Source organism: Eublepharis macularius, chromosome 12, assembly GCF_028583425.1.
Source record: "Eublepharis macularius isolate TG4126 chromosome 12, MPM_Emac_v1.0, whole genome shotgun sequence".
Taxonomy (NCBI): Eukaryota; Metazoa; Chordata; class Lepidosauria; order Squamata; family Eublepharidae; genus Eublepharis; species Eublepharis macularius.
The window spans coordinates 36,277,671-36,290,306 of record NC_072801.1 but is presented as its reverse complement, the minus strand read 5'-3'; the positions used below and the strand labels follow the sequence as shown (position 1 = coordinate 36,290,306).

Below are 12,636 nucleotides of genomic sequence, written 5' to 3'. Positions count from 1 at the left end.
CATAAGACCTACATACCCAAGCTTCGATCGGGGAGGGAAGTCGAGAGGAGAATTTAAGATCGAAACAGCGATTACAACCCGAGAAAGTTGAAGAGAAGGTAAAGATCGCTATCTCTTGAAACGGGACAGATTGACAAAAACAGAGAGGAAAGAAATTAGATTTTTAAACTGCAACAGACTAGTGAAAAGGAGGTGAAGACTCGGCAGGAGTTGTATTTTAAAAGAGACTAAGTTTAAAGAAGTTATTACAAAAATCGGACTATTGTTTTGAATACCTGTGGTTTTGGAGCTGTGGGAAAAAGACACCATCGCGAGACCTGCTGTGGGAAGACGGGAGACAGGAAGTGCGTAACAACAATAGAGTGGCTGGAGGGAAGCGGCCCTTGCCAAGGGACAGGAAGTGGGGAATCGCCATTTTTGAAAGTGGAAGGGTCGTGGCTTCAGCGGAAGAGGAAGTAGGCCATCTTGGATTATAATAACATAGAGAAACCATAGAGAAAAGACGCCCGACATTTTGGATATAAAAAATTAATTTTGGCAAAGATTGGGACATTTGAAAAAAAAAAGGAAAACGTTCAATTATACGCCACGGAGTTGAGGAAGAGAGGAGATTCGTGGGAGCGAGCTAGAGCAAGCCCCACGATGTCGAAAAAAGAGTGGCAATCGGCAATAGAAAATTTGGACAAAAAACTTATAGACATGATGAAAGAACTTAAGGACACGAAATTGGAGCTTATTAAAGAGGTCAAAGAAGTTACACAGACAGTAAAGTCGGAGCTGTCAGAAGTGAAAAAAGGCGTGGAAACGATTAGCAGTGAATTACAAGGAACGAAACAGAGAGTCAAAACAGTAGAAGACGCGATGGAGAATTTAATAGAAACGCAACAAACAGAGATGAGATCGGTAAAGGGGAGGATGTCAGTTGCAGAAACTAAACACATGGAGAAGCAGCTTCGTTTTCGTGGTCTGCCAGAAGTTGAAGGGAAGTCAGCGCAAGAACAGATGACTGAGGTGTTGGCTGAATACCTGGGGAAGGAGGAGGAGGAAATTGTGGCTATCCTAGATGTGGCGTATCGTGTGAACTCGAGAATTGCAACCCAGAGGAAACTACCAAGGGATGTGATCGTGCAGTTTACAACTAGAAATATGAAAGAGATGATTGTGACAAAACAATTTCAAGACCCATTGGAGATCGATGGCAAGACGATTATCATAATGAAGGAATTGCCCAGATCAGTGTTACTGGACAGGAAAAAATATAGAGTGTTAATTCAGACTTTGAAGGACATGAACATTAGGTACAGATGGGAGTTACCGGAAGGAGTGTCCTTTGAGTTTGGAGGGGCAAAAAAGCGTATCAGATCTGAGCGTGAGATGGAGAGATTTATTAAGGACAATGAAAAAGACTTACCAACAAAACCATGAATATGGAATGTAAAGTATTATCTTGGAATGTAAATGGACTAAACTCACCGAATAAGAGAAAAAATATTTTTCATTGGCTACTAAAACAAAAATGTGATATTGTTTGTTTGCAGGAGACCCATATTAGAAAACAGGATGTAAAATATTTAAAATCTGGAAAACTGGGCAAAGAATTTGTAGCGGCTTCCAACAAGAAAAAAAGAGGAGTGGTGTTGTATATAAAAGAGGAGCTGCAGCCAAAATTTGTTATGAGAGATGTGGAAGCTAGATTCGTAGCAGTGGAATGTAATTGGAACTTAAAGAGAGTGTTGGTAGTCGGACTTTATGCACCTAACGGTGCAAAGGAAAGCTTCTTTGAGGACTTAAGGAAGCATTTAGACGATTTTGTATATGACCAGATAATTCTTGCTGGAGATTTCAATGGAGTGACAGATTTGGAACTAGACAAAAAGACTACAAAAGTACAAAAGAAAAGAGGATTATTGCCAAAGCCTTTTTTTGAGTTGATTCAACAAGAGACTCTCGAAGACGTATGGAGGAGAGAATATCCTAAAACCAGACAGTTTACTTTTTATTCTGCAAGGCATCTTACATTATCAAGAATTGATATGATCTGGGCCTCAAAGGACTTAGCGTTATGGACTAAGGAGGTAGAAATAATGCCGATGGTAGGCTCAGATCATAACCCAATTATGTGGAAATTTGGAAAAAGGAGAAAAAGGAAAGCCTGGAGAATAAATGAGGACTTGTTACAGGAAAGTGAGAATATGGAAACATTAAGAAGAGAGACTAAGTTTTTTATACAATACAACGTGAATAAAGAAGTACCAACCAATAAAGTTTGGGATGCGTACAAGGCGGTTGTAAGGGGCATACTAATGGACTTAAATGGCAGAGCAAGAAAAAAGAAAGAGGAGAAAAGACAAGAGATTGAGGAGAAAATAAAAGCCAAAGAAGCACAGTTAAAAAAGAGACCAGGGAAAAAGAAAATATACCAGGAAATCAAAATTCTTCAAGAACAGCTAACAGCAATGAGTAATAAAGAATTGGAGTGGAACCTTAAAAGACTGAATCAAAAAGCGTTTGAGGGTGCTAATAAACCTGGGAAATATTTGGCATGGCAATTGAAGAAGAAAAGGGAAAAGAAAATAATAAATAAAATCTGTGAAGAAGATAAAACGTACTTGGAGCAGACTACCATTAGTAGAGCCTTTTATAAATTCTATGCTAAACTGTATAATAAAAAAGAAGTAAACAAAGAATCAATAGCATCATATCTGGAGAAAACCAAACTTCCAGAAATCTCGGAAGCTTGGAGAAATAAGCTGAACAGTGAAGTAACTGACGAGGAAATAAGCAAGGCAATACAATCCGCAAATCTAGGAAAGGCGCCAGGGCCAGATGGACTTACGGCTAAATTTTATAAGACAATGGCCAATGAACTGGCACCATTCCTAAAAGAGGTGATGAATGGAGTTTTTAGGGATCAAAGGATTCCAGATACTTGGAGTGAAGCGAATATATCATTGATCCCAAAAGAGGGCCAAGACCTGACCAACGTGAAAAATTACAGACCTATATCACTACTTAACAATGACTATAAAATTTTTGCGAAGATATTGGCGGAGAGATTGAAGGGGTGGCTCTCGGAAGTCATAGAGGAGGAACAAGCAGGCTTTTTGCCAGACAGACAAATAAGAGACAATTTAAGGACAGTGATCAATGCTATTGAATACTATGACAAGCGTTGTGACAAAGAGGTTGGTTTCTTCTTTGTAGACGCTGAAAAAGCGTTTGACAATTTAAACTGGGACTTTATGTTTGCCACTATGGAAAAGCTACAATTGGGAGAAAGATTCGTCAGAGCAATTAAGGAAATTTATAGAGACCAGACTGCAGCAATTGTAGTGAATGATGAACTGACCAAGAAATTGATGATTAGTAAAGGAACAAGACAAGGTTGCCCGTTATCTCCATTGTTGTTCATTTTAGTATTGGAGATTCTGATGATACAAATCCGACAAGATGAGGAAATACGAGGAATAAAAATAAAGGACTATTCATATAAGGTCAGAGCATTTGCAGACGACATAATGTTAATCGTAGAAGACCCACTGGAGAACATGCCAAAAGTGATAGACAAGATCAAGGAGTTTGGAGACTTGGCAGGTTTCTTCATTAACAAAAAGAAGTCAAAGATATTATGCAAAAACATGACTAAGCAGAAACAACAATTGTTAATGGAAACAACGGACTGTGAAGTAACTAGTAAGGTGAAATACTTGGGAGTTGAGCTGACTGCAAAAAATATAGATTTATTCAAGAATAATTATGAAAAATTATGGACTCAGATAGAGAGAGACTTGATTAAATGGAATAGATTGAACCTGTCATGGCTGGGCAGGATTGCAGCAGTTAAGATGAATGTGTTACCAAGAGTAATGTTTCTGTTACAGACAATACCAATCATCAGAGACTCTAAACAATTTGAAAAATGGCAGAGGAAAATATCAGATTTTGTTTGGGCAGGCAAGAAACCTCGAGTGAAAGTAAAAGTTTTACAAGATGCAAAGGAGAGAGGCGGAATGCAACTGCCCAATCTGAGACTTTACCACGATGCAATCTGCCTAGTTTGGCTAAAAGAGTGGATGACATTAAAGAATAAGAAACTATTAGCCCTAGAGGGATATAAAAAATTTTTTGGATGGCACGCATACCTATGGCACGACAAAGTAAAGGTCAACTTGATGTTCCTACATCATTTTGTAAGGAGAAGTTTATATACAATCTGGAAGAAGTACAGAATTTACTTACAAGAAGGAACCCCCTTGTGGGTGGTTCCATACGAGGTGATAGATCCGAGAGCTGTTGATAACGAGCAACAATGTTTAACATACAAAGAAATAACTAAAATTGAAGTATCTAAACGTAGAATAAAGACGCAAGAGGAACTATCACCTAATTACGATTGGTTCCAGTACAGACAGATTAGAGATTTATACAATTCGGACTCTGCAAGAGGGGGCATACGAACAGAGAACTCGGAACTAGAGCAGACCCTTCTTAAAGAAGACAAGAAAAGAATATCCAAGGTATACCAAGTACTGTTGAAATGGTATACTGAGGATGAGATAGTTAAAACACAGATGGTGAAATGGGCTATAAATTTCAATAAAGAAATAACAATGGAGGCATGGGAATACTTGTGGAAAACTACAATGAAGATAACGACATGTATCAATATTAAAGAGAACATTTTCAAAATGATCTATCGTTGGTACATGACACCAAAGAAGATTGCGCTAGGGAACTTGAATACTTCTAATAAATGCTGGAAATGTAAGAAACATGAGGGCTCCCTCTATCATATGTGGTGGTCGTGTGAGGTAGCTAGGCAGTTCTGGGGGGAAATAATAAGAGAAATGAGTGAAATTCTACAGTTTCAAATAAATAAGAACCCAGAACTCCTGCTGCTAAACTTGGGAATGGAGGGAATTCCAGCCCATCATAGGACGTTGATTTTTTATATGACTGCAGCAGCTAGACTTTTGTATGCGCAGAAATGGAAAGTACAAGAAGTGCCAACTATTGAAGATTGGATCTACAAATTGCTGTATATGGCTGAAATGGACAAGATGACAAGAAAACTGAGAGATCTGGACTCAGGGCAGTTTAACACAGACTGGGAGAAGCTGAAACAATATTTGGAGAAGAAATGGGAGGTGGGAGGAAAACTGTGGCAGTTTGAGAACTACTGAAGTATAATAAAAGTACAAAAGAGAGGGGTGACTTTACCGGGGGAGGAAGAGAAATGTGAATTTATAAGCAGTTAGATTAATAGATTGATATATATATAGATATGTATAGGTTAACTGATAGAACATTGATAGAGAATAATTAATGACAAGGTTTAAACATGAGGATTGAGTAACTAACAATATTTTCTTTCTTTGATAAGATTTATATGCACCAAATTGAATGTACAGAAGAGTTAAATTGATTGATTATGCGAGGAGTTATATAGAATTACCATAAAAAGTTGAAATGAGTAATACATAGAGAACAAATCAAATTGTTTGATTTAAATGTGGGAAATTTTTATGGTTTATGATATATAGGTTAATATAGAAATATTCAAAACTGGAAAATGGGATAAATTGTTTATCTAAAGACGTATAACTTGGGTGTATAATAAGTAAAGGAGTTATAGATGTACTGCTTAATATAATGGAGAATGTATATCTGTTTTAGACAGAGGAACTTAATAGAAGTAAGGGAAAAGGGACAGAGGGTGGGAAAGCTGTTGGAAGTCAACAAAAGGGGGGGAAAGGGAGGGGGTTAGAAACGAAAAATTAGGGGAAAATTGATTGTAATGTAAAAATAAAAATGTTCTAACCCAATAAAAAAATTTTTTTAAAAAAAAAAAAGAACTCACCTTGCACACACATCGTCCTCATGCGTGTTTTGTGGGTGTTTGTTGAGAAAAGGACCCAAAACAGAAAACATGTTCTTTATCTGAGCCTTGTCACAAATGATGTTGGCACATTCCTGCCCAACTTTTCTTTTCTTGAGCGCATGCGGGATTGCGCTATACCGTTGTCCTGTCTTTCAGCTTCTGTAGAACCTGCGCAAGTGTAGTATCATTCTCTACCGTTAATTTCCTGTTCAAAGTTTTAAAGGCACCACTGTTTAATAAATATGTGAACAGTATTCCAATGTGCAATTCCAAATTTAAAGTAAAATTAGAAATGGCATTCCATTCTCAATGTTGTTCCTAGACTGATATTTTGATTGCTGAGTGATCCAATGTCGAAAGCACTGCAATATGATTCCCTTTGCATATGTAGATATCATAATAGTGCGACAACCATTAAAAAAAAATTTTAATGGGGGGGGGGAATTATATGAACGTGCATGCAAGCTAGACACATGCATGATGTTTAAAGGAGGGGTAATAACAAGAGGAGGGGTTGGAGATTTGTGAGAGGGCTCTTCTGAAGTGCAAAAATCCCTCTGCACGCATTGATATGGTAGGATAATCACGCAGAATGCCTGCATCAAAAATAAACACAAACCAAAACAGTTTTTTAAAAAATGCTTAAAAATGGAATTGTCACAATGTGCTTGTGCATGGGAAACAATAACGTGTGCAATGAGTCATTGCCAGAGTACTGTTGTTAGGCTGTCCCATTAAGGACGTGTGGAAGCGGGGCCTATCTCTGTATCCAAATATACTGCAAGTGCTATTGTGTCTATATGGGACTGTTTCTGCTCAAATCATACTCCTTTGAATTACTCCAAAATTCTTCCGTTTTCAATTTAATTTTTCCTACCTCACAGATGGCAAAAGCTAAGATACCTGGGCTAAGGTAGCATAGGGTGCAGCAGTTTCCATATCTCTCTCTCTCTCTCTCTCTCACACACACATTGGGTGCATATGCAATTTTGGTTCTAGAAAACACATACATTCATAGTTTTAAATTCCACATGTATGCCCAAATTTATATATATTATGTTATATTCTAATTGAGTTACAAATGATACACCTTTCTGTTTTCAAGGCAGTAGAATGTTTAGATTTGATAAGAATTTCATATATTTTGTTTTTGCCCAAAATTTCATTCTTCTCCCCCACAAAAATAGATTGGAAAACTTCTTTGTACAATTATTTTCAAAATTGCTAGAAATTGTACACCTCTAGCGTAAATTAGGGCTGTTGTTGAGAGATTTTCATAGGACCTCTAACCTGGATTGCAAACTTCTGTTTGGGAAATTCTTGGTGATTTGGAGGCAGAGCCTGAAGAAGGCAGAGGTTGGGGTAGGGAGGGAGGGAGCACAGCAGGGATGTGATTTCCCCCCCCCCCAAAGCTCCTATTTCCTCCAAGGGAATGGATCTCTGTAGTCTGGAGATCAGTTGTAATTATGGGAGTGCTCCAGTTTCCATCTGGAGGTTAGCAGACCCATCAGACAACTAGTTGCTTGTTTGTTCATGACTAGAAACATAAATTGTTCAGATCTCATACCAGCCACAAATGGGGGCATTCAGCCATTATCTCCGTCTTTCATCTGTATCATGGAGATCAAACACACTGGCCTACCTCATAGAGATGTTGTAAGGATTGCAGAGGGGGTAGCAGACTTTTGAACATCAAAAAAGCACTCGTGAACTATTGTAAGTGTTGCATTTTGAACACTTACAGAAAGTGATATAAGATATTAATGTTTTTATCACAACCCAAAGCTTCTGTAACCCCATGGAGAAGTCTGGCAAAGTTGTAAGCTGCCTTAAGTTTCGACAAGATAGACAAGTGGCTAAAATATGTTTTAAATAAAGACATTAAAAGTTTGTGCTTCATATTTTGCTCCTGGATATGGATCCTCCTATTCCCCCCCCCCATCTTTTTCCCACTAGCTACAGCGTTTCAAGCGCTCACTCTCGCTCAAAACCATCCTGAGGAGCAAAAGTGTTGAGAATTTTTTCCTGCGCTCCAACAGTGAGTTCAAACTCCCTTCTGATGTCCTGCTCAGCCCCCCAGATTCTGTACCACCCCCATCCCCACCACCAGCTCCCACGGAGGTGGACCATTCTCCAAGGGCAACTCCCAGACTCCTGGCACCCCTCAAGCCCATGAAAACGCACAGCTTCCAGGAACACGTCTTCAAGAAACACAGCCCGTGTGAACTCTGCCATCAGAACATTGTAGGTAAGCCACATGTGGGGTTGATCTGTCCGTCTGTCTGTCTGTCTCTGTCGCTCTCTCTCTCACGCGCACACACACACACACACACCAACTTCTCTTGGCTCATGCATCCCAGTTCTGGATTCACCCACACATATCCACCCACACTGAGGCTCTTAAAAATGTGCAACAAGACACAAAATGTGCAATTTTCAGCGCCAAAAGAACATTTTTGCAGATCCAAAATTCAAATATTCTGCTCAGCCCTGAAACCAAGTCATCTTTCTTTTCGGGCCACTGCCATCAACATATGGAGATGCCCTTGAATTTCACATGCTGTGAAAAACAGTTTTTTCCCTTATCTTTAATGTATTCCTGAGCATTGATTTTTTTAAAAATGGTGACAAAGCTACTAACATGCACAGAGCTGTATCTTTACACCCTTGGCTGTTGTGCTGTCCTTGTACAATAGCACTAGTTTGCAACTGGATTGTCCCATCCATACAGGCAAACCAGTTGCAAAGATAGTGCAGTATCCAATAATATATAGCTGTTGCTACACACACACTTGTTTAAGCTGGGGGTTGGAAGGAAACAGTTTGGCAGGTGGAAAGTTGCCAGTGAAGTGGACCCAGATCTTGAGTTGTGTAGCTGGTTAACAAGAAGGAGCCACAGATCGGGTAGAATTCAAAGACTATGCAGTTTGCTCTGGGCAGAACTTATGCTCCTTTAAGGGTTCTCTCTGGCTGGCCTCCTGGAGCTTTTCATCCAGCCCTCCAACTTCATAATATTTTGCCAGGAGCATTACCAGCCACACTGCAGAACTGGCTCCCCTACCAATGCTATCAAACCATTATCAAACAGCTTCTAAGAGCAGTGGTGTGGGAAAGGGGGTCTCTCCATTTGTTTTTAAGGGCTCCATGGTGAATGCCGACTTTTCCTGTTTCCAGGAGCATGGAACCCTCAAAAGCAGGCAGAGACAAAGACACTGGAAAATTTTGCTCAGGGCTTGCCTGCTGCTTCATAATCAATGTAATTTTGTAAATGAATCAGATTCTACATAAAATCCCAAACCTTTAGTCATCTTTCTTCCCAAGGAAACGGACACTATATGAAGCCATCCCTGGAATTTCTAGCTGCTTGGGAGAAAAGCATTCTCTCTGTTGATAACATAACCCTACTCTGATTCTTTCTACCAGGTCTTTCTTTCAGTTACTTTGGTTTATTCCACTTGTTCCTTGTAGAACCTTTCTCCTCCCCACCCACCCACACTCCTTGACTGTTATAAGAGATTGTGTGTGTTTGAATTCACAGGAAATTCGAAGCAAGGCCTGCGGTGCAAGACGTGCAAAGTCAGCGTGCACTTGTGGTGTTCAGAAGAAGTTTCGCATCAGCAGTGTTCAGGCAAAACAGTAAGCAACTGAGTAAATGTATGCCTGCTTTAGTATCCTTCAGAAAGGGATAGAGAGAACCACCGCTACTGTGTTGCCTAGCAACCCCCCTTCCAGGGCAGGGGACGTGCCGTTGTCTTTGTGCTGCCTAGCGTAGACCTGGTGTCACAAGTTTTGCATTGCTTGGAGCCAATTCATGTGAGTTAGCTTTCCTTAGCGCTCTCTCTCACATTTAGGAAGAGCAAATTGTTTACTGGCATAGGGAGCCCAATCTTGGGAAGTTCTGCAAATTGAACTCAGGGGGCAGTGGAAACCAGAAATTCCTTGAGGTGACAAACATTCAGAAATCTGCAAGCCCCTTTGTCCAGTGTTCACAATAACTTGCTATTGTGTCAAGGTGTTATATGTGCAAGAGAGACTGGGTTTTGGTAATTGTTGGGAGAAAAGTCCCCAATGCCAGTCTTTCTGTATTGCTTAGCCCCTTCAGCCAGACGAGGCAGTTCATCACGTTTCTCTCATCTCTGTTCCTCAGCAGGCAACCTCCTTCCGGCGCAATCTCAGCTCCCCGATGCTGGTACATGAGCCACATCAACAGCCAGGGACTATCAAGGAGTCTCCCCCAGCAGGTGAGACTGAAAGAGTTCGTTCTTGGAGGGGGAGCAGGAATTGAGAGCCAGTGCAGGGTAGGGCTTCGAGTGTCAGATTAGAAGTGGGGTTCAAAGCCCAACTTGGCAGTGAAGCACACTGGCTGACCTGGGCCCATTTGCTCTCTCGCAGCCAGACCGAGCTCACAGGAGTGTTGTGAGGATAACATCCCTGCTGGCATGAGTTCTCTGGAGAAAAGAGAGGATAAAAATACAACAAGTAGGCCTGTCTAATATTTGCTGTTCAGCTCAGGAAAGAGGGTGGACATTTTTGATTCACGGCTTCCGAGGCTCCCGTCAGCAGGAAATGTGTGTGCGGCTGTCTTCCATTGTGGGCGTCTTCCCAAGGGCTGGTATTTTGAGTAGTAGATCATTCCAGTTACATATAGCAAAAAGTCGGGTAGCCGCTGGCCTGGGAGACAATGTCCCGGGTTGTTGTTGTTTTTAAAATACCCGAATACCATGAAACGCTTCAGCTGCCCATTTCCACGCATTAAGTCTCTGCAAAAGGGGCAGGACATTTATCTCCATGCCTTTTGGCAACCCTAGCAAAGGGATAGCTTAGACTCCAACTGTCATGAGTGCAATTTGGAAGTGGGAGATAACAGTCTGACTCGTGGATTTCTTCTTCCTTAATCCATGAGCACACTTTCAGCCAACACTGTTGTTAAAATCGATGGGGTAATTAATGAGGTTTCATCTGAGCCAAAACTATTCTTCAGAGTTAGGTCTTAGCCCTGGAATACTGAAACAGTAAATGGAATGCCTTTCAGAGACCCTTTGAGCATGTACAGAATGTTGTCTCTTGCCAGTCAGAAGCCATCTGCAACTAATGGGGTGTAGTTGCTAGAATGTTGGACTAGGGTATGGGTGACCTGGGTTCGATTCCCCTCTCTGCCATGGAAGCTTGCTGGATGAACCTGGCCAGTCACACACTCTTAGTCCAGCCTACCTCATAGAGATTTTGTGAAGACAAAATGGAGGAGAGGAAAATGATGTATGGGTTCCCATTGGGGAGGGGGGACGGTAAGGTATAAAAGAAGTAAATTAAAAAATAAAAAGTTCCCATATATCTAAAATGTGAGAAAGTGGATCAAAAAGGATCTAAATCCGTGGTTCTAACTTACAGGTAAGACTGAGACCTGGAGCTTTGTCTCTTACAAACTTGTGCTCTGCAGATATTTGACTATAATCTGTCCTGAGGCACAGATAAACAAATCGCATTGCCCCCCCACTTTTCAATGCATGAAGATTGATCTCTGAGGCACTCTTCCCTTTTCCAGCAGGTCCCAGTGGAAAAGTGGATCCTATTTACGAGACCTTGCGCTATGGAACATCGCTGGCCCACTTCAATCGTTCTAGTTTCAGCAGCACCTCTGAATCCCCCACCAGGAGTCTGGTATGGTCCCTCAATGTGGAAAAAGCATTCTAAAAGCCTGAATAGGTCTCTGATGCAGAAACGCCAGGGTTGGAGTCCTCTAGACAGCATGCAGAACAGGACTGGGGGAGGAGGAATACAACTGGAAAAGTGGGAGGGCTGCTAGGAAAAGAACAGCGTATGGTCAAATGGCCACACCCAGCTGGAGGCCAGCCTGAAATCATGAAAACAATCCATCCGAGGTCATACCTTATCCCTCTGCTGTGTCAAGTGGGCCATTTCCACTGAAGGAAGAGCCTCTTCCACTGGAGAACGGCTCCACACTTAGATAAGTGGACTGGCTGGATACAGCCCATTATCTGATGTCTTGTGCCTGTAAAGAAAACCTCAGTCCCACTTATGATTTGCACAGGAAACGACTAAAACACATTGTTTTGCCAGGTGTCCAGTTTTCACCTGGACAGTCCACTATTTTGTGGGACTGTCCAGGGGAATTGTACTCAAAATACAGGACACCTGGGGAGGAAGGAGAAGAGGAAGGGAAAGGAAAGGCGAAGAAGGGGAGGGAGTGACTAAGTGCTGAGGAAGCTGGCCCACTCACTGCAGCGGAACAGGAGGGAGTGGACTTGGCCCAGGGGCCAGCGCTGCTAGCAGGCCAGGCCCATAGTGCCTCTGCCTCTCCACTCCCTGATCTGAGGAGGGGGCAGTAAAAAAAATTTAAAAGCCAAAACTGGCTGCAAGATCCTCCCCTTCCCCTGTGCAGCCTAGTATGATGATGTCACTTCCAGAAGTGACGTTGTTGTGCCAGGGCTGAATCTCCAGGAACTTCCCAACTTGGAGCTGGCAACCCTACCTACACGGTTTGGGCAAGTTGGACAGTTCCTGATGCTGTATTTACACATGCTGAGTGGTGGCTTTTGAGTAGACTTTGGGGCACAAGACCAAGGCTGCAGACACCGTGGCTCAGCAGGCAGGGTCCCAAGTGGATGAGCTTCCCCTCACTTACCTCCATCTTTATTCTTCCATATCTTTCCCCCAGTGCATTCTGGGAACTGTAGTTCCCAGAGCACCTGACATTAATGATGAAGGAAAGGGGTCCTCCTAAAACCATTAAATCC

General features: G+C 41.6%; 1 protein-coding gene across 1 annotated transcript in view; it reads left to right on the top strand.

The window, feature by feature from the left end:
* STAC2 (SH3 and cysteine rich domain 2) overlaps nucleotides 1-12,636 on the top strand; it is a 47,705-nt gene that overhangs the window by 21,952 nt on the left and 13,117 nt on the right. The window contains exons 2-5 of the mRNA XM_054994872.1: nucleotides 7,838-8,129; nucleotides 9,420-9,517; nucleotides 10,029-10,122; nucleotides 11,424-11,539. Of these exons, the coding sequence (XP_054850847.1) occupies nucleotides 7,838-8,129; nucleotides 9,420-9,517; nucleotides 10,029-10,122; nucleotides 11,424-11,539 (600 nt within the window). The remainder of the gene's footprint in view (nucleotides 1-7,837; nucleotides 8,130-9,419; nucleotides 9,518-10,028; nucleotides 10,123-11,423; nucleotides 11,540-12,636) is intronic.